At 42.4% G+C, this 19,435-nt stretch overlaps 2 protein-coding genes across 6 annotated transcripts; one reads left to right on the top strand and one right to left on the bottom strand.

Moving 5' to 3' along the window:
* Nucleotides 1–166: 166 nt before the first annotated feature.
* LOC4339006 (uncharacterized) lies at nucleotides 167–4,309 on the bottom strand. 5 transcript variants are annotated; one of them, XM_066310586.1, is made up of 4 exons: nucleotides 3,797–4,309; nucleotides 2,675–2,761; nucleotides 1,906–2,146; nucleotides 167–1,330 (listed from the first exon to the last, which is right to left on the bottom strand). In XM_066310586.1, the coding sequence occupies exon 4, from the start codon at nucleotides 1,154–1,156 to the stop codon at nucleotides 485–487; it is 672 nt and encodes a 223-aa protein (XP_066166683.1). In that variant the 5' UTR covers nucleotides 1,157–1,330; nucleotides 1,906–2,146; nucleotides 2,675–2,761; nucleotides 3,797–4,309; the 3' UTR covers nucleotides 167–484. The 5 variants fall into 5 exon arrangements, with proteins under 5 accessions (XP_066166683.1, XP_066166684.1, XP_015637631.1 ...); XM_066310587.1 differs by having other exon boundaries at nucleotides 167–1,327; XM_015782145.3 differs by having other exon boundaries at nucleotides 167–1,327; nucleotides 1,906–2,141.
* A 4,937-nt stretch (nucleotides 4,310–9,246) lies between these two features.
* LOC4339005 (transcription factor MYB3R-2-like) lies at nucleotides 9,247–16,949 on the top strand. The gene is made up of 9 exons (XM_015781949.3): nucleotides 9,247–9,480; nucleotides 9,585–9,758; nucleotides 12,365–12,416; nucleotides 12,617–12,674; nucleotides 13,283–13,377; nucleotides 13,454–13,557; nucleotides 14,529–14,657; nucleotides 15,116–16,332; nucleotides 16,570–16,949. Exons 2-8 carry the CDS (start codon nucleotides 9,616–9,618, stop codon nucleotides 16,323–16,325), a joined length of 1,791 nt encoding a protein of 596 aa, XP_015637435.1. The 5' UTR covers nucleotides 9,247–9,480; nucleotides 9,585–9,615; the 3' UTR covers nucleotides 16,326–16,332; nucleotides 16,570–16,949.
* The last annotated feature ends 2,486 nt before the right edge of the window (nucleotides 16,950–19,435 follow it).

Here is a 19,435-nt window from a genome sequence, read left to right as displayed (position 1 = left end):
GATTGTATCAAGCAATGAGTATTCAAGGAACACAACTACACAAGGACAATTCAGAGGTTTTTCTTGTGATTGTGTCAAGTAATGAGTATTCATGGAGTAAGAACTAAGGATGATGAGAGAACGGGAAACCTGTACAATACCAATAATAAAGAGTACTGGTAACAAGTTGGGGCTTCTGTACAATGCGACAAGAATGTCATGGTACAGATGGTTCTCATTGATGGATTATTTTGTTTCATGGATAAACAGTATACCAAGGTGTATGATCCTTGGGGAAGAAATGCCTTTGAAACAAAAAACCTATCATCTTCGAAAGATTTTGCTCAGTAGATCTATACAACTCCCTTCCAGCAGAGGAAGTGGAACATCGACACTGGAATAAACCAATTGAACCGCAAAAAAAGAATTAGACTCCTCTGCAGATTGCAAGCCAGGAGGAGTACCTGCACCGATGAAACGATCAAGAGCACTTGGGAGAGTTGGATCAGTGAGCCACTGCGACCCGGGACTGCAAGGTGATGCTCTTCTGGCTGGGCATGGCGAGCATGGCGGTGTGATCCAAGAAATCCTTGAGCTCCACCACGGACTCGAGTATCCTCCTGAGGTCGTCGGCGCACATGAAGCCGGCGGCGCCGAGGCGGCGGACGGCGTAGACGTAGATGGTGAGGCAGCCCTTCCTGAACTTGAACCGGGCCATCTCGCTGCCGGTGAGCCCCCGGATGAGCTTCTTGTTGACGTCGCCGAGCGGGATCATGGACGGCCAGAGCTGGTCGACGGCGGCCTTCATGCCCTCGGACTCGAACACGAAGAGCACCACCTTGGACTTCTTGGTGCCCAGCCCCAGCGTGAGCGTGTGCCACGCCTGGTGCGCCAGGATGGTGAAGCTGGTGGGCATGTACGCCGTGGTGGACGGGAACGGCAGGCTCTGGCACTCGCTCAGGTACGCCGGCGGGATGTCCAGCAGCCGGAGCAGCTCCAGCGGCGACGCCCGCCGCACCGTGAACGACTTCACGATGAACTGGCCGCCGAACCGCACCCCCTTCACCTCCCCGCTCGGCTTGAAGTGCGCCTCCCCACCGTGGGTGCCCGCCTTCTCCTTCTCCTTCTCCTTGTGCTTCTTCTTCTTCTCCTTCTCCTTCTTCCTCTCCTCTGCCATGGCTACCCGCTTTCTGCTTCTGCTGCCGCTGCTGCTGGAGTGAAGCTACTGAGTTGAGCGGTGCTGTGCGGCGCCCCAGGGAAAAGTCTGCACTCTGTAATGACGAGCCCCACCACCACCACCACCACCTCCTCACCTCTTCTCCTCGCTGAGCTTGCTGTTTCAGTGTTGCTGCTGGTACGACCATACATGGACACCACCAAAGATGCAGTCACTCAGAGTGAAGGGGCACTTGGGCATTAAGGAAGAGGTTAGCTTAGCTTTAGCATTTATGTAATCTGTTGGATTGATCAGACAACGCGGAGGCAACTGTTGGCAGTGTCCTATAAAAACTAGGACCAATTACGTCTGTGTGTGTGTTTTGTTTATAACTGTGTACACGGACGCACGCATGCGCGCCTACTTTGGTCCTTGCGTGTAGTTTTCTTGTTCCTTTTTCGTGCAGCCTGCACTACACCCAGCAGCCCAGCTAAGATGATGCTTCCTTGTGCCCGCTTAAAAGGTGGCACATGATTATAGATAGGCTCAGCGAAAGAACACTGAAATACTAGTAGTGGTTTGCAGTCCTGTTTGGTAGTGCGCATTTCTGAATCTGAATCTAATTCAGCTCTTTAGTGTGCTACTTTCCTAAGTGGACTAATTTCTTGGAGAAACCGAAAAGTAGGAAGGAAGAAGAAGGTTGATCCATGGCTGGCAGATAGTGAGAGGAATAGAAACGAGAGCTACGCAAAACAGAGTTATGAACATACCTGTTAGCAGCTGATCCTGAGAGGAAACAGCAAGGTCTTGCGATTCCCCTTTGTGAAGCAGCAGCAGCAGCAATCTTAATCAGATCAGGTGAGCCGTTACCTTGAAGCTTCGTTTGCGTTGCAAAGTCACAGCAGCTATGAAAGTGAATCCCCTGAAGCCAGGCCTGTGACCTGTCGGAGACTGATCAAGTGAGGATCTTGACAAACAAAGAGCTGTCGGCCGCAGATGCCCCTTCCTACACTTCGAAGTTAAAGGTATGGCATGCTTAGAGGAGAATTCATTGAAGAAGTATTACAACATCGACAGCACAACAACTAATAGCTAGCTTGGCACAACTACAGCTCACTGAAACTCGATATTGTACTGGAAGCCCAAATATATCAAACCTTTTTTTTTTGGTATGTATTCAGGACTGTTCTTAATATATATTAAGACTCCTTTTCATCAGTGGATTAGCATGTAGTTTTCGTCATTTCGGTGCAGAGCTTATGACCATTCATTTCCCATATTTAGTACTTATTGCTAATTCCAACTTGAAGCTCATTTGCTTTGGAAGCTACCTTTTTTTTTTCTCTCTGTAGGTTTGGATCACACTGAAGTGCTAAAGCAAGGCGACCTAACTACCATCTGGTGGTTCATATTAAGCTAAGTACAGCTAAAATGTACAGGTAGAAAGTGATTTTTCCAGTGCAACAGCCATTTGCAACATAAAGATGCCATAGTCTATATCAATCCTCAGTTCTGTGTAGCTTAGTGACATCAATATACCTGAAAGATCATGATTTGAAAGGCCAACAACTATGCTCAGATCAACAGTGGGTACCATAGAGGACGTCACAATCAGAGCTACCAAGTCTATATAATGGAAGAAAACTGTCAGAATTAAGACCGACAAAAGCTAAGGATTCAAGATTATAGAAATCATGTAAGCTCCCTGGGGAGATGCAGCATAAAAGGGGAGGAAACCAATACTGGAGTACGGAAATTTTAGATGGAAAACAAACTTTAAAACCACCAATTCTGTCCCGTGTGAACAAAATGTGTGCTAGAACTGCGAAATGAAACAGAACACTCTGAATAGGTAGAAGATTTTATGATATTTGAAAGCATCTGATTAAACACATTATGTAACTGCATACAAGTATACGACTAAAGCAAAAATGAAGTGCAAGAGGAAAGTCACACTCAACACAAATCTAGTACTGATTATATTCTCTTAGGAAGCTATAGAAGAATAAAAACAACAAGATGGTCCATTTCTAGAAAGATAAATTCTCTCCAAAATTTCAAGCCATTGATGGATAACCATGTTACATGTTTCACATGAGGCTCTCCATGCTTATTATTTGTGCAGCCGCATTTCAACTTTCAATTCTCAACCTTTCCTAAGGAAAATCAGAAAAACACAACGGACACCTGCTGAGATTGCTTGCAGAAGCAACCAAGTGAAAAATAAAACTAATTTTGGGTTAGAAGGTTAAGAGCTGTCTCTTTCTATACAAAAGCATGTTATTTGGCTGAATTCAGGGGGGACAAGCTGCCCCATGTTAGCATTTAGGGACAAACCCAACCCTACAAGCGTCCAACCTACTGGATGCCATTTTGGAGCAGAATTCCACTAAAAATATGGACACAAAAATCGTTGCCCAGAACTGGTATAGAAATCGTTCGGGCCGATGAAAAAGACTATCAGTATGCCGTATGCACAACTAGCACATCAAACATATGGAATTGCAAATTGCACTTGCAGAAATTAACGATGGAAAGCAAGCAGGCAGAAGTCAACCCACGTACACGAACGAGATCAGCCAAAAACAAGCAAGAGATGATAATTATCAACTGTCAAATACTAGATCTAGACGTGTAAGGTGCAGGTGTAAGTATGCAAACCTCCAATCTGCAGATCAAACGGAGCAACAGAGCTCGAGACCTCTCAGGGGAATTCAGTCGAACACATGGGCTGCAGCATAAAACGAAGCCCGGTTCCAACGAGAGGAGTGATCTCACCTTGACGCCGCCATGGCCGTCTGACACGCCGCCCTGCGTGAATCAAGCGGTGGCGCCGCCATTTATTGCCACCGAGCTAAGTTAAACCGAGGAGGCCGACGGGGCGCCGAGCCGAGCCGAGCCGAGCCACGGGCGCAAAAGAGGAGAAATGGCGGCCACGACGCGCTCCAGTGGTCGCCTGGTGACCATGTCACCGCGGACACGGCCAGGCCACCCGACGCCACGCGGCGCCTCGGACACGGCGGGCGCCAGGTGAGCGGCCGGCTGCACGGGGAGACCGGCGGCGCGCTCGCCGTGCCACACGGGCACATGCACATCGCCGTCGCCGGTGCCGTGGCGCCGCCGTGGCACGGCGGCAGCCGGCGGCGCACGTAGGGCGGTATGGGCGCGTCCTTCTCGGGCCGAGAGGTTTGGCCCAGCTTATGTGGGCCCATACGGCCCAGGAGATCAGCAGTTTCAGCGCGCCAAGGGCTTTTGCTATTTTTGCAGCCCCACCAGAAAACGAGATTTGCGGTTTGTGAGAGATTCTGCAGCCAGCATGCAACAGTGATCAAATGTTGTTCTGATCAGTGATCGTAATTCCGTACACCGGAGAAACAACTATGTTCTAGTTAACCATCTAGCCACTTGTGAGCTTTTCAATGCCAATTGATTTTGACTTTATGTAGTTCGAGAGACAATTCAATTCTGCTTAGGCTCACAGATTCAAGAGTACATATATCGTGTTTGATGTAGTCTGAGAGACAATTCAATTCTGTTTATAGCCGGCTCACAGATTCAAGAGTACATGTGTCGTGTTTGAGATACATATTTTACCTTGATTTTTATTAGCACGTTTCGTATGAAAACTTTTCATGTATAATTTACTTTAAAACATAAAACACATCTTTTTTTCAAGTTTGAATTAATTATGTATTAATGGGTTACTCCTGCTCGGACTTAATCTTTTATTTTCAGCAAATTAAAATATGATCCCTCTACAACCAAAATTTAAAATTTGGAATTTAATTTTGGAAACATATGCTCCTGACTTCCTCGAACAACCTGAAAAATACAGGTCCCCATCGTTTGGCTTATTTACTAATAAGCCAAAACGGCTTATTAGGAAATAAAAATGAATTTATGGGTAAAACTTTTATAAATGTGTTCTTTGTGACTTAAAAGCCAATGTTAAAAAAGAAACTACGTTGAAAATATGTCAAAATCAATATTAAAATTAAGCTTGAAAATTTAAAATTTAGCTTTTTCTTTGGCTTATTAGGCCATCCGATGGGACTGACAGATCCTTGGAGGACAAATTGTGACGGCGTCAACACTGTTTCCCGTTGAATAGCTTAACTCAGTCAACACCATGTAAATAATAGAGATAAATCTACGCCAATTGCGTTTTAGCAATTTCACAAAGCTTCTGGAAGGGATCGATGACGTCAGTGCCCCTAACAAACAAAAACAAAATACATTAATGACCTATATACTCCCTCCGTAAAAAAAAGATAAAGTCTGGTTTTCCGTGTTCAACTTTAACTATCCGTCTTATATGAAATTTTTTTATAATTCGTATTTTCATTGTTGTTAGATGATAAAACATGATTAATATTTTATACGTGACTTGTCTTTTTAATTTTTTTCATATTTTTTTTAAATAAGACGGACGGTTAATCGTTGGGCATGGAAATCAGGATTTATCTCTTTCTTTCTTTTTTTTTTTTTTTCGGAGGGAGTATGTCAGTATGTCACCATGCATCTCTTCTTTTCCTATCGAGTCAACGACGCGCGTCACGCCACACGTAGACGTTGTCCATGAACGATCGCGAGGCCCACCGCCCGCGACCGCACGCGGCAGCGATCATCGAACGGCGCCGAGCGGCCCACGGAAGGATCGGACGGTCCATGCAACCCGGGCGAGGGGTTCAAACGGTCAAACTGGAACCACCAAAGCCTCGTGCTCGGACCCGCAACGGTAACTGCTGGTTTTAGCGGGGGCCGCATCGCATCGCACCGAACACGCGGGCTCGGGTCCGACGGCGCCGTCACCGCGCCGTGAATTCGCCGCCTGTCGCTTTCCTTTCCGTTTGTTCAGTTCCTTCCGTCCCCGGATCGCACGCTGGCTGGCCAGCGTCTTTCCATTCGCCCCCTTGTAGTTGTGGATAATTTCCGCTTGGTCCTTCAACCCCTCTGATCTGATGCTGTTATGACTTACTCCTTCTATGGAAAAAAAAAACTCATTACTATGAATTTGGACATAACACATGTCCAGATACATAGCCAGGATTTGGTTTTTTTAGACGGAGGGAGTATGTGTTATGCTAAAGATGAGAGTGTTGGTCTTCTGTGTTTATTAGGCCATGTTTCTTTCAGCTTGGGATTATTATAATCCAGATTATTGGGAGTAAGCTGAAAGAAACAGACAACTTATTGAAGTAGCTTATTATAATTTGGAGCCCGGCTTATTATAATATGATAATCTCATTTAGGTGAGCTTTTTCCAGATTATTGGGTGAAAAATTACCCACCATGCCACCCTACTCCCTCTTTAGACTTGCAAACCCAATAATCTAGGCTCTAATAATCTAGGAAAGAAACAACTAACCGCTTATTCTACTATAGATTATAACAATCTAGCTTATAGTAATTTGACTCAATAATCTAGATTATAATAATCCCAAGCTGAAAGAAACAGGGCCTTAGTATCCTTGACAGGGTTTAACTTTTCGATTTCGAAGTAAAAACCGCACCTCATCGATTTACCGAAATCCGACCCAAAAACTAGTAAAAACCAATGACTTTTGATCAATGCCGTACAGAAACTGGCTAATACCGACCAGTTTTCATAAACCGAGACCTAGTAGTTTCATGAAATCCGTTCGATTTTCGCGAAATTCCATCGGTTTTGTGAACCCTCCTCGGTGCAGCGGGTGCAATTCTTCAGATGCATTTTGGAAGGAAGAAGCACGAAAAAGGGGATGGTTTATTTATGTATGATTAATTAAATATTAGTTAAAAATTGAAAATTGAATTAATATGATTTTTAAAGCAACTTTCCTACTTTTTTTTTTGCAAAAAATACACCGTTCAGTGGTTTGTGAAGTGTGCGCGTGAAAAATATGGAAGATAAGTTGGGAAAGGAGGGGGGGGAAAGAACACAACCTTCCAATGTCGGTTGACCAAAAGAAACATTGGGATTGATACAATTGGACAAGGAATATAACTGTACTAGTAAGCTTTGACACCTAGAGCGTAGTTCTTCTTAAAAAGCACTAGTGAAAAACCATCTTTGCCCGGTCGACCAAAAACCACAATAGTCTCGGATGCAGTAAAAACTGGGACTAAAGATGGTTTTTAGTCCCGGTTTATAAGTAGAACGGGACTACGTGATCTTTAGTCCCGGTTGGTGTCATCTTTAGTCCCGGTTCACATGCTGTCAGGTGTTGTCAGGCCCCTCCAGGATCTTTAGTCGCGGTTGGTGTTACGAACCGGGATTAAAGATCAAAACGCAGTATATTATCTCTATTACTTATCATCTTTTCTCGTCCACTCTTTTCTCATCCACACCCACTCCTCTCTCCCTCCATCTCTAGTCTTATCTCTTCCCTTCCTCCTTATCTCCTTTTCTTCTTATCCCTTCCCAACTCGATCCAGTGTGCGCAGCAGGAGGGGGTGGGCGGCCAGGCCGGCGGAGGGCCGCGTGGCGGCGGCCGGCGCAGCGGCGTCGCAGTGGCGGCGGTGGCGGCGCGGAGGGCCGCGCGGCGGCCGGGGAGGAGGGGAGGCGGCAGCCGGCTCAGCCGACCGGCGGCTTTGCTTCGTTTTTTTTTCTTTTTTTTTCAAAGAATTTGTGATCCATGTGTAGAATGATATGAAGAATCTGTGGTTCATTGTATAGATTGAGATGTATAATTTTTTTTGGAATCTTATTGTATGGATCTGAGATGTACATGATTTGTGTATAATTTGTATATTTGGGATGTTTATTTGATTTGGGATGTATAATCTGTAGTGTATATGATTGATTTGTGTATTTGGGATGGTACGCATCCCACCTAATTTGGGAGAAAATAAATTAGAGATTAAATAGTAAGTAAATGAAAAAAAACTATTGCCCACTCCCATCTTTAGTCCACCAACCGGGACTAAAGATCGATCTTTAGTCCCGGGTATTTGAACCAAGACTAAAGATAGGGATCTTTAGTCCCAGATTCGTAGTCCCGGTTTTCAAACCGGGATTATAGAGGGGTTATGAACCGGGCCTAAAAACGATTTCTCCACTAGTGACGTCAGACGATTGCATGAAGCAAACGTAATGCAACTCATATTCCAGGGTATAAAATTACTTTTCCCGTGAGAAAAATAAGCATCTTAGCTTATGTTATACTATTTTTTAAGAAAACAATTAATTGATATGCAATGCTGATAACATAATGCACTATTGTAGTTTACACGCCTAACTAGTCTAATCTAACTTAATAAATAATAAAAGATATACATACTATATTTTATATAACCTTTTACAAAATCTGATGTATAATATTGTGATTGAATCTCAACTATTTATATTTCAAATGGAATCAATGATCAATCAATCGCTTGAGATTTTTGTTAGTACGGAGTTGTAAGAAAACTACAGCTTTATTACTCAAACTTAATATTAACTACTCTCTCCATTTCATATTATAAATCATTTTATCTTTTTTTATTCAAATTTCTTCAAGTTTGATCAATTTTATACTCCCTCCGTTTCGTATTGTAAAACTTTCTAGTATTGCCCACATTCATATATATGTTAATGAATCTAGACATTATATGAACTCGATTCATTAGCATCTATATGAATATAGACAATGTTAGAAAACCTTACATTGTGAAACGGAGGAAATAGAAAATTCTAGCAACATATACAACACTAAATCAATATCATTAAATCTAACATTAAATATATTTTAATAAAATATTTATTTTGTGTTGAAAATGTTTTTATATTTTAATATAAACTCGATCAAACATAAAAATATTTGAATAGAAAAAAATCAAAGTGACTTGTAATATGAAACGGATGAAGTAATACTAATATTATATACTACTATACCCCTCCCAAAAAATAACGATATAGGATTGAATGATACATATCATAATACAACGAATTTAGACAGATCTTTATCCAGATTTGTTAGGAGTATATTTTAGGAAAGGAGAAAATAAAGATACTATGGCTACCAACAACTCACCTAGCAAGAAATTACCAGTAACCTGGAGCCCCTATCTGAAAAAGATCCAGGACCGGGAGTAAATTATTCCCCCCGTCTGCTAACTCCTCGCCTCCTTTTCCCTTCCTTTCCTTCAACGGGCGAGGTTTTTTGAAACCCCTCCTCCTCCTCCTTCCCCAACACACAATCGAAGCCGCCGCGCCGCAACACCACCCCCAGACGGGCAGCCGCGCGCGCAGGAGGAGGAGAGGAGCTCGCTCCCTTTGCCCTGCCTAGGGTTTCGTGCCACCCCATCTCTCCTTCCCCCACCCCACCCGCTTCCTCGATTCGATCCTCCGCTTCCCCCCGATCTGGGCGGCGGCGGCTTTGGTAAGCGGCGGCGCTTGATTCCCTTCTTCCGCGAGGTGCGTTTAAGTTGGGGGAGTGTTTCTGATGGGAATTTTGTTTTGTTTTTTTTTTGATTGTTTGTTTAGGCGGCGGAGGTGTTGATGAGGCGGTAGATCAATGGGCGCGATGCCGGCGGTGAAGGTGGAGGAGGAGGAGGAGGAGCGGAATCCGGTGGCGTCGAGCCCTTCGGTCTCGGAGGGGAGCGCGCACGCCGCCGCGCTGGCGTCGCCCACCGCGGCGGATTCCATCTTCGGTCGCAGGTAGTGATCCCCCCGCCCCCGCGCCGCGGCTCAACTTACCGTCGCTGTGCTGTTGGCTGTTGGGTAGTAGTGGGTGGTTGTTTGTTTGCCTCGTTCGGATGCCCCCGCTTGCTTGGGGCTATGGTCCGGAACTCCGGACGGGGGGGTCGCTGCTTGTGCTTTGCCTGGGAAAGATGGGGTTTTTATGCTTCGTCTCGTTCGCAGATGCGGCTGGGCTGGGCTGGGTTGGATTGCGATCGCAGCAGCTTTGGCGATCTTGAGAAATCTGTGGCCTTTGGATTTATTTCTGATTGGTGACGTGGTCCTTGTGCAGCATGACGGCTGTTTGGACAGGACTGTTGGTTGACCTTTTAACATGTATCTTGCCGTTGCTGCTGGTCTTTACAGCTGTAGTCTTCGTTGAATGAATTTTTGTTCCATCACACTTTTAACACTTCAATGGTGGGAAGGGTTTTGCTTGCTTTGTTCTTTTAGTACTCTAGTTCACTGGGTAATTGTATCTAGTTCTGTTGTTTTGGAAATTGGCATGCTTTCTTGGTTGAGGCACGGTGAAGTCGCTTTGCAGTGATTGCTAAAATGAGTAAAGTTTATCGTCTGTTTGTTTTCAGGTGTGTGTTTTGATCATTTAAACCGCAAGTATCCACTATACTGTTTAGCATATCTGCGGTGTGTTATTAGTTAGTGCATCATATTTCAGGCACCCTGTTTATCTAAAATGCCATTTTTTATTTCGACATTTGCTTTTGGATTGGACATATATTCAGTATGTGGATAGTTTTTTTTTTTAAAAAAGAAGCTGATGCTTCTGAATGCAGAAATCAGTTTTTTATAAGTTGTTGTGTTATTTATAATGTTTCAGGAAATCTCCACTAATGCCATGAAACTATGCCATTTTTAGATAAATAGTTATACCGATTTTATAGTTGAGTCATGTCTTTTGGAGCCTGTAATAGCTGATTTGCAGTTTCTGAATGATGCGTAATGCTATATTATTGGATTTTTCATGTACTGGAATATGAGTTGACCCATCAAGATGACTATGTAGGAGACAAAGGTTCATCCATGAGATATTCCATTTGAGTTATTTTATGAATTTTTATAAGGATGCTACTTGCTGCAAAAAAAAAAAAGACGCCGATGCAACAGGATAGGAAAGTTCGACATGTTCCAAGCATTCAAATACTTCCTTGCAGTTTCTGGGAGCTTCAAAAACTAAAACACCATGTTTAGATAGTTTTAAAAAATGAAACGCCAAGTTTCAAACCCAAGTTTAATAACATGTTGACAGGTTTGACAACCTTCGTAAGAAATTCCAGCAAGTAAGCAAGTCCCAGAGTGTTTCCATAAGTCTAATAAGTGCTTAATTGAGTTTCAAAAGTGTTTCAGCAAGTCTCATGTTTCCAGAGATTTTTCAAAGTTTTGCAGATTCCAACTAAAAATTGCCAGTGCAAATTGCTAATGAAAGAAATGCAAAACCAGCCATGTTTCAAGCATGTAGACCATGAAGCTGAATTGGGGCTTGCTCGAAACTATTGGCAAACTGCCATGCCCAAGGCAATTGGCAGCATGATCTACGTGTCTGTGCTTATCTTTGACCAGGGCATCACATTTTGCTTCTCAAGCCTCCAACGCACATGGAGTGCCCTTGTGGATTGCCTGTTCCCTTACACAGCGACCTATCCACTGCTTAGCTTCCGCTCACTGCTCCATCCACTTCCTTTCTCTCCAGCTTGCTGTTCTGCTTAAAAAACCAGAGTGAGTGAGCGAGCGAGCGATGTGGTGGGGGAAGAAATTAGTGTGATGAAGGGCTTTAGACGGCAATCATATCCCGTGGAAAAGTATCCCATACGAGTGTTGGATCATGTAGTAAGTAGTAACACGGTCTAATAGGGGCTTTACAGTCTGATGGTAGTAAGTAGTAACAGAGCTGTGTTATTTTTTATGGCTATGCTTATTTCCTTTGACTGTCTATTTTTTACTCACAAAACATTTTTTAAGCTGGCAGTACTTATCATATTAATTCCCTAAAAGGGAGTGACTGTATCAGTAAGCTGTAAGAAGCTACAGGTTTAATAACAGTAAAGTACAGTAATCATTCTTGAGGCTTAAGAAAAAAAAATGAAACTGGTACTGGGGAAAAAGGGGAAACTAGCCAGCTAGTTTGTTTTTCCCAAGTAACTTGCCAGCTAGTGGTTTCTGGGGGGATGAGCATTGGGCAGTAACCAGAAGCACTTGGTCTTTTCCAGATGGATTGGTAATTTTTTTTTACTTCTTTTAATTAATTGGATTTCTAACATGTATGATTACACATATCCTGCCTAAAATGGGATCAGGAAAATCAGCTAGATCTTTTGTTTCTTGATGTTAATCGCCTTTTCTGAAACGGGCGGCATTTCCACATCCTTGCCTGAGGGCACATGAGAAATCTGGATTGCTAGAATTTACTGATTTTGTCATCTTCCTCTAACCTGGCTTGTGTCTTTCAATCGGACAGCCTGTATTTTATGTACTGTACTGGATCCTAGTCAAGTTTTCCATAATTACATGAGCTATTGATAGTTTTTTTTATCTTATATTTGTGGTGCTGATGGAATCTTACATATTAGGCGAAAAAGTGGCCCGGTAAGGAGAGCTAAGGGTGGCTGGACACCAGAAGAGGTTAGCTATTTTCTACTATATTTCCTACCTGTTCACTGTTCCCTCTATCTGCAGTGTTATCTTGCACTCCGTTTACCTTTTGCATATGAAACTTACCATTACCTTTCTATATTGTTATGTGTGGATCTTTTCCTTTGGGTTGGACGGCATCCATTTCAAAATGAATGTTTGTTTACCTAGTTCTTGTCACTTGGGTGCAGGATGAAAAATTGCGGAAGGCAGTTGATATTTATAATGGCAAAAACTGGAAGAAGATAGGTTTGCTTCTCTTTTCTTGTCTGCATCCTGCGCATAATATTCAATTAACAGTTTCAAAGAGGGAAAACAAATACATAAAATATATGAGCCACCTGTTTTTTTGTCCAATTTGCCTCCAGCATCAAATTTTCATTTATTTTGCACCCATAAGTTAGAGTTATCGTACAAATACCCTCCAATGACACACACAAATACTATTTCAATGGTTTTTACAATTCTTTGTGCCTGGAGCTAGACCAGTGCGGCAATGATATAGTCTAATAATGTTCAAAGCCCACCAGTGTGGTTCTCATCTTTTCCTTGCGTAAATTATTTGAATAACTTATAAGTGGTTTCTATACTTCTATCAGTTAATTGCATAATGTTAATTTTAGCAATTAAAAAAAAATTCAAAACATATTTGTCAAGTACCAGCACATCAAATTATTTGATCTATTTGAAAAAAAAAACATGTGAATTATGTTTATGGGGCGGGGTTATGGCATTTGCACTTTTAAGAAACTACTGGGCAGTAATTCATAACAATGAAATTTAGCAACTTAGTGTCAGTTTCATGTTCTTTTGTGAAAACTGTACAGTATTTGTTTATTTACTGTGTATGTGTGCAGCCGAATCTTTCTCTGATAGGACAGAAGTACAATGTCTGCATAGATGGCAGAAAGTTCTTGATCCTGAACTTATAAAAGGTCCATGGACCCAAGAGGTTTGTCAAATATCTTATTTATTTTTCCATAAATTCAAATCTGTATATTCTGCTTGTTCATTGAATTCTTTTGCAGGAAGATGATGTCATCATCAATATGGTAAAGAAGCATGGACCAAAAAAATGGTCTGTTATAGCAAGGTCACTAAATGGTCGAATTGGTAAACAATGCCGAGAGAGGTATTTGTTTTGAGAACATTACCATGCATGTTGTAAATTGCAATCAACTACTACAAGTGAAATGTCGCATTCACATTTTGTAGACTAGTTAGCAATTTTTGATTTTCCTTGATGAGGTAAATTGTGAAAAAAAACTAGTCAGATTCTTTGATCATACTTTTGGGGTTATTGAAACTGGATGACACCTATTGAGGTTATCATCTAATTTAGGCCCAGATATAATGGTACTTCTGAATCACCACTTTGGAGGCTGGTGGTTTTTATTTTGTAAGCAGGAACGCCCCAAGTTTTGGCGTCCTACCAAGAATTGTTTTTACACAAACTAATCCTTGACCACCACAATGCCTATACTGAGGCTAGACATGACCGACAATATACTTCCAGCTCCTAGTCACTATACAACTTCTGGTTCCACATTTGGTACAGCACTTCTGTACAACTTCATGCTTTCAGTTGGCAAATCTCTTGGCAATCTCACACAATACACCTGTTCTGCTTGATTGTGAATTTGCCCTTTGATGCCTTCTGTGTTTAATATATGTGAAACAGCACTATATGTTTAGTTTACCCTATGGGCTAGACGGTCTACATGAGGTAAGAAGTGAAGGGACACTAAGACCATACACCATCAACTGTTGGTGTCCTTGGAATTTGAACATTCTTGTGCCTTACTAAAATTTAAGCAGGATGACATTTTTTACATGAGTAATTTTGCCTAGCCTTAGTAATAACAGAGTTCTCTACATGTTAAATTTTAATCGACATATCCATGCTTCCTAAAATAGGACAGTTTAAATGGTCAGTTGGCCATCCAGCTAAATTTTCAATATTAGTTCAGAACTAATAACATATCGGGATTATAAAATTGTAGTAAGGTTTCTTACATATTTCTTGTTTATTTATAAATTTGCCATAATAAAGTACATACCGTATGAATCAGTGTTCACTTCTGATGTACCCATATAATTTAGGTGGCATAATCATTTGGACCCACAAATAAGGAAAGAAGCTTGGACTGTTGAAGAGGAGCGTGTGCTTGCCCGTGCTCATTGTATGTATGGGAATAAATGGGCAGAAATTGCTAAACTTCTTCCTGGAAGGTACTAATCCGCAGCATTATTATGTAAAGTGTTTTTGTTTACTCATGTAAATTAGACACAGAAATGCACTAACGGCACTGCTCGTGGCAACGTTTTATGGATTCTTTGTGCTTGCTCTTGTCTTAGCAGTTGTAACGTCTTGGCTTGTGTATTAATAAATTAAATTGTTGAATAAATGAGTTATTTGTGACATATATATAAATGTAATCTGGTGATGGGATTTTGTGACTTTTGCTGCTTTGCTGTTCCAAACAGATGATGTGCACTAGGGCTATTGCTGTTGAAATTGAAAGTACTTTGTTTTTTTACGTACATATTGTTTCCTGTAAATGTGCTTCTGCATTCTATGCTATTTTCATGTCTTAAGTTCATACAGCAATTGACCTTTCTTTACTAATCGAACAGTTAGGCTTCTAAATATTCAGCTTACACTGATGCTTGTTTGTTCTTATCTCCAGGACAGACAATTCTATAAAAAACCATTGGAACAGTTCATTAAGAAAAAAAATAGATGACTACAATACCAGAGATATTCTGCCAGTTCATCCACCAGTTGTTGGTGATGGTTTGAAACAGTTACCAAAGCGGCCACCTGCTGACAACCATTTTGACTTAAACAAAGAGCCAATTATCTGTTCAAGAGACCGCTTAGGAGTAGTTCATTCTGACCCTACCTCTCATCAACGGGCATCCAATTTGAAAGACTTTAAGGGCTGTGCAGATTACCTCTCACTTGGTCAGCCAGTAACTTCATGTGAGGCTTCTGCAGCTGATGATTCTGCTTTTGATCTAGCAACACAGGGAATGAGAATGGATTCTGTTCATGACAAGGGTACTGGGAACAATTTTGTTTGTGGGAAGGTTCAGGGAATCAATTTTCTTGGTGACAAGGGACTTAAAATTAATCAGATATCAGATAAAATGGGCTGTTCAAGACAAGCTAAGAGAGAAGGTGAAGCAGCCATTAATGGCGGCGGATCATCCTTGCAGAGTGAGGCTCACTCTGTTGGTTCTCTTTGTTATCAGATACCTAAGATGGAAGACATTGCTCCTGCCCAATCCCCAGTGTTTACAGCAAATTATGTACCGGAACACTCTAGGAACGTAATGCACTCACCCAATGGCTATACTACTCCACCCACTCATGGAAAAGGATCAGATCAGCTTAGTGTTGAATCCATATTGAGAAGTGCTGCTGAAAAATTCCATGGTACTCCCTCAATACTAAGAAGAAGAAAAAGAGATAAACCGACGCCTGCTGAAGATAATGATTTGAAGATTGGCAGATTAAGCAGTGATGACTTCCACACTCCCATAGGAAAGTGTACTACAGATAGCCCACAGTCATTCAAAACTGCAGCACTTTTGTCCTTGGGTCCTATGGATGAGCAAGGGAGTCTTGATGTTTCCCCTCCATATCGACTAAGGTCAAAAAGATTGGCTGTCCTGAAAACTGTTCAAAATCATCTGGATTTTTCATCTGATGAAATGAGCATTTGTGATACTACAATGAAATCTGCCTGCGGGAATTCTGATTGTGCTAATGCCAGTAGTGGTGTTTCAAGCATTCAAGGGAAGAAACTGGATGAGCATATGATTGGATTGGAAACTTTAACCATGAACTTTGCGCATACGACAAAGTTGGATGCTACCCAACCTAATTTGTAGCATTCAGGTATGAATCTGTGACACCATATTTTTAAATGAACGTTTCCATGCTGCATACAGAATGTGTAATCATCAAGTTTAGATAACAAGTGTACATCACCCACGGTTCTATTTTCATAGGGAATTCTTTTACTCATGTCTATGCTTTTTTATTTATTTGGAATTCTTTTAGATAAAGAAATATTTCCTCGGAAGAATTTGTGGCATTGGAGATGCATGTAATTTTACTTTTCCTACGTTGCAGAAACAGCTAGCGATGTGCTGAAGTGGGCGAGGAGACCTGATGCGTCTAAATTTAATGTTGTCACTCTTCCTAAAGGCAAATAGGAAACACATTTTCTTTTTTTTGCAGTTCGTTTGAATTACCAAGGTACAGGAGAGTCACCATTTACCAACCCTACCATCTCTCCTTGGTGGGCTGTACAAAGCCATCTCCATTTTCGACAGAAAATATGTTGCTACTGTAAGCTCACAGTTAGCAATTCAATTTTTAAAGGCTCACAACTCACATCTGTGTAGAAAGAACAATCAGTTATAGAAACTTATCAAAGTTTTTCCTTTTTTTGAACTGCAGAAACATTTAAAAAGTTTATCAAGATTCCACATACTTTTTTTTCCTTTATATCATCGTGGACTCTTATGAGCCTTGAAATGAGATGATTGGTCATGTTACATAGGAGTATGTGATTCATAGTCCCTCCATCCTTTAAAAAAAAACTAGATGGATATGACACATTCTAATACAATTCAATGAATCTGGACAGATGTATATCAAGATTCATAGTAATATGATATGTCACATCTAGTACTGGTTGATTATTTTATGGGACAGGGAATACGTTAGAGGTATACGCCTCCCTTAAAAAAATAAGGACTCAATCTAGATGTGGATGTGACATACTTTAGTATAACGAATTTGGACCTTTTGTTTAGATTCGTTGTATTGGGACGGGTCACATCTTCACTTAAATTAGGTTTTTTTTCTTGGGACGAGTGGCGACTGAATCCTTCATGCGTGTGGACGGAAAGGAGGAGCGGCGAGTGGCGACTGAATCCTCTATCTGTGTGGACAGGGAGGAGGTGTGGCGGATTGGGATGAGGCGAAGGGCGATGGACTGGGAGAAGACGAGTAGCTGGAAGGGTAGGTGAGGAAATTTTTTCGTTCTGCTCCCTGTAGAGATGGCAACGGTGAATTCACCGTCGGGGGTCATGCCCGCGTCCCCGTCACCGCGGTGAAAATATTTCACCGTCCCCGCCCCCGTCAACCACGATGGGGCTATAATTTCTCTAGCCCCGATCACCACGCGGTGAATTTTTCCCCATGGTGAACCCGTCCCCGGGTAAACAATATATTCACAGTCACAGATTGTAGTATGCTCAACTTGCATCGTCGCTGTTGTAGCTTTAGGGGGGAGGTGGCCGAAGGCCGAAGCCATGGTCGGCAGATGGCAGCGGCGACGGCAGTTCCCGGTGGCGCGGCGACGGCGACTCCCGGCGGCACGGCGACGACGGCTCCCGTTGAAGATGGCTACAGGCTGGTGGCGCATCGACGGAGCCTGCCGGCCGCTCCTGGTGAAGACAGCTTCAGGCGCCACGTGGCCCGGCGGCGCATCGACGAAGGCGGCCGGCGACGGCAGCTTCAGTCTCCCGGCGAGAAGGCAGTGAGTGGCGGTGCGCGTGGTAGCTGGCAAACGGCGCCGGAGGTGGCTGGCGAACGGCGGCGCGCGCGGCTCCAGGTGGACTGGCGACCGGCGGCGCGTGTGACTCGGTCGGGTGGCTGGTGTGGATCTGGATCTGGATGGGTGGAAAATTTGGAGTTTGACCTGTTGACTTAGGGTTAGATTATATATGTGTGTTTATATATGTATCTGTTAAATGGGCTTCAATATTATGGGCCAATACATCTAAAAAGTCTAGAATTCCTCCCTTGTACAGTATAGTCGGGTCACCGTGGGGGGCGGGGACGGTGAATGGTTCACTGTCCACGCCCCCGTCATCCCCGATGGTGAGAGGTTTTTAACCATTTTATTCCCCTTGGTGAGTAGATATTAACCATCCCCGTCACCTAATAGGTGAATTCACCGCGGGGAAACGGTGAACAGGCCCCCATTGCCATCTCTAGCTCCCCGTGTCCACGCGCCTGGGGTAACGCGCACTGTGGGCTGGGTTTCCTTCCATAGTAACTTCATCTAATTAAGCCACACAAAATATGGTACTTGCACTGTGGGGATGAGTGTCTTTGCGCCAACTTTTTGGGCTAGGACCCGGGCTGTGGTGCTTGCACTCACAATACAGTGAATCTTAAGAGATGTATATCAAGATTTGTAGTAATATGATATATCATATTTTTATATCTAAAGCTGGCGGGTCTTCCTGCCAGCTGATTGGTGGAGATGGCGGCGTGTATTTTTCTGACACGTGGCATGAACCAACGACGTATAGATGATTCTCTCCAGCGCGGCTGCTGTTCTTCTCGATCAATCGCGTAGTACGCGTTCATCTGGGCCCAAAGCACCTCATGCATAAGAAGCCCATTAGCTAGCCGCCCAACGCTATGGAAAATCAGGGAGAAAATCCCCTGTGTACTCTTGAAAGTTCACCTAATCCCTTCTGTACCTCTGAATTTTGCTCAATCCCTTACATATCCCTGAATTTTAGTTTGGATCCCTTCCATGCCCTTTCCGCTAGTTGACCATTAGTTGACCGTTAGTTGACCGTTAAATTCTTATAAAAAAGTCCAGTTTGCCCTTTGGTATAAAGAAGCATATAAATTAATAGAGTATATTGTTGAATCATAGAAATTTGTTATATGAGACTATTATGTTTATGAGATAGTTATGCACCATATTATTTGCGACAAATATACTTTTAGATATGATATAAAAAATAATACTTATTTATTAGTTATTAAAAGTTTTTTTAGCATATGTGTTCTGATAGTAATAAATAAATATGTTGTATTACTATGAAAACACATATGCTACATAAAAGAACTTTTAATAACTAATAAATAAGTATTAACTTTTTATATCATATGTAAAAGTAAATTTGTCACAAATAATATGGTGCATCACATACTCATAAATATAATAGTCTCATCTAATAAATTT

Source organism: Oryza sativa, chromosome 5 (genome assembly GCF_034140825.1).
Source record: "Oryza sativa Japonica Group chromosome 5, ASM3414082v1".
In the NCBI taxonomy this organism is placed as follows: Eukaryota; Viridiplantae; Streptophyta; class Magnoliopsida; order Poales; family Poaceae; genus Oryza; species Oryza sativa.
Note: the sequence above shows the minus strand (reverse complement) of the source record. Positions and strands in the feature narration are given on the sequence as shown.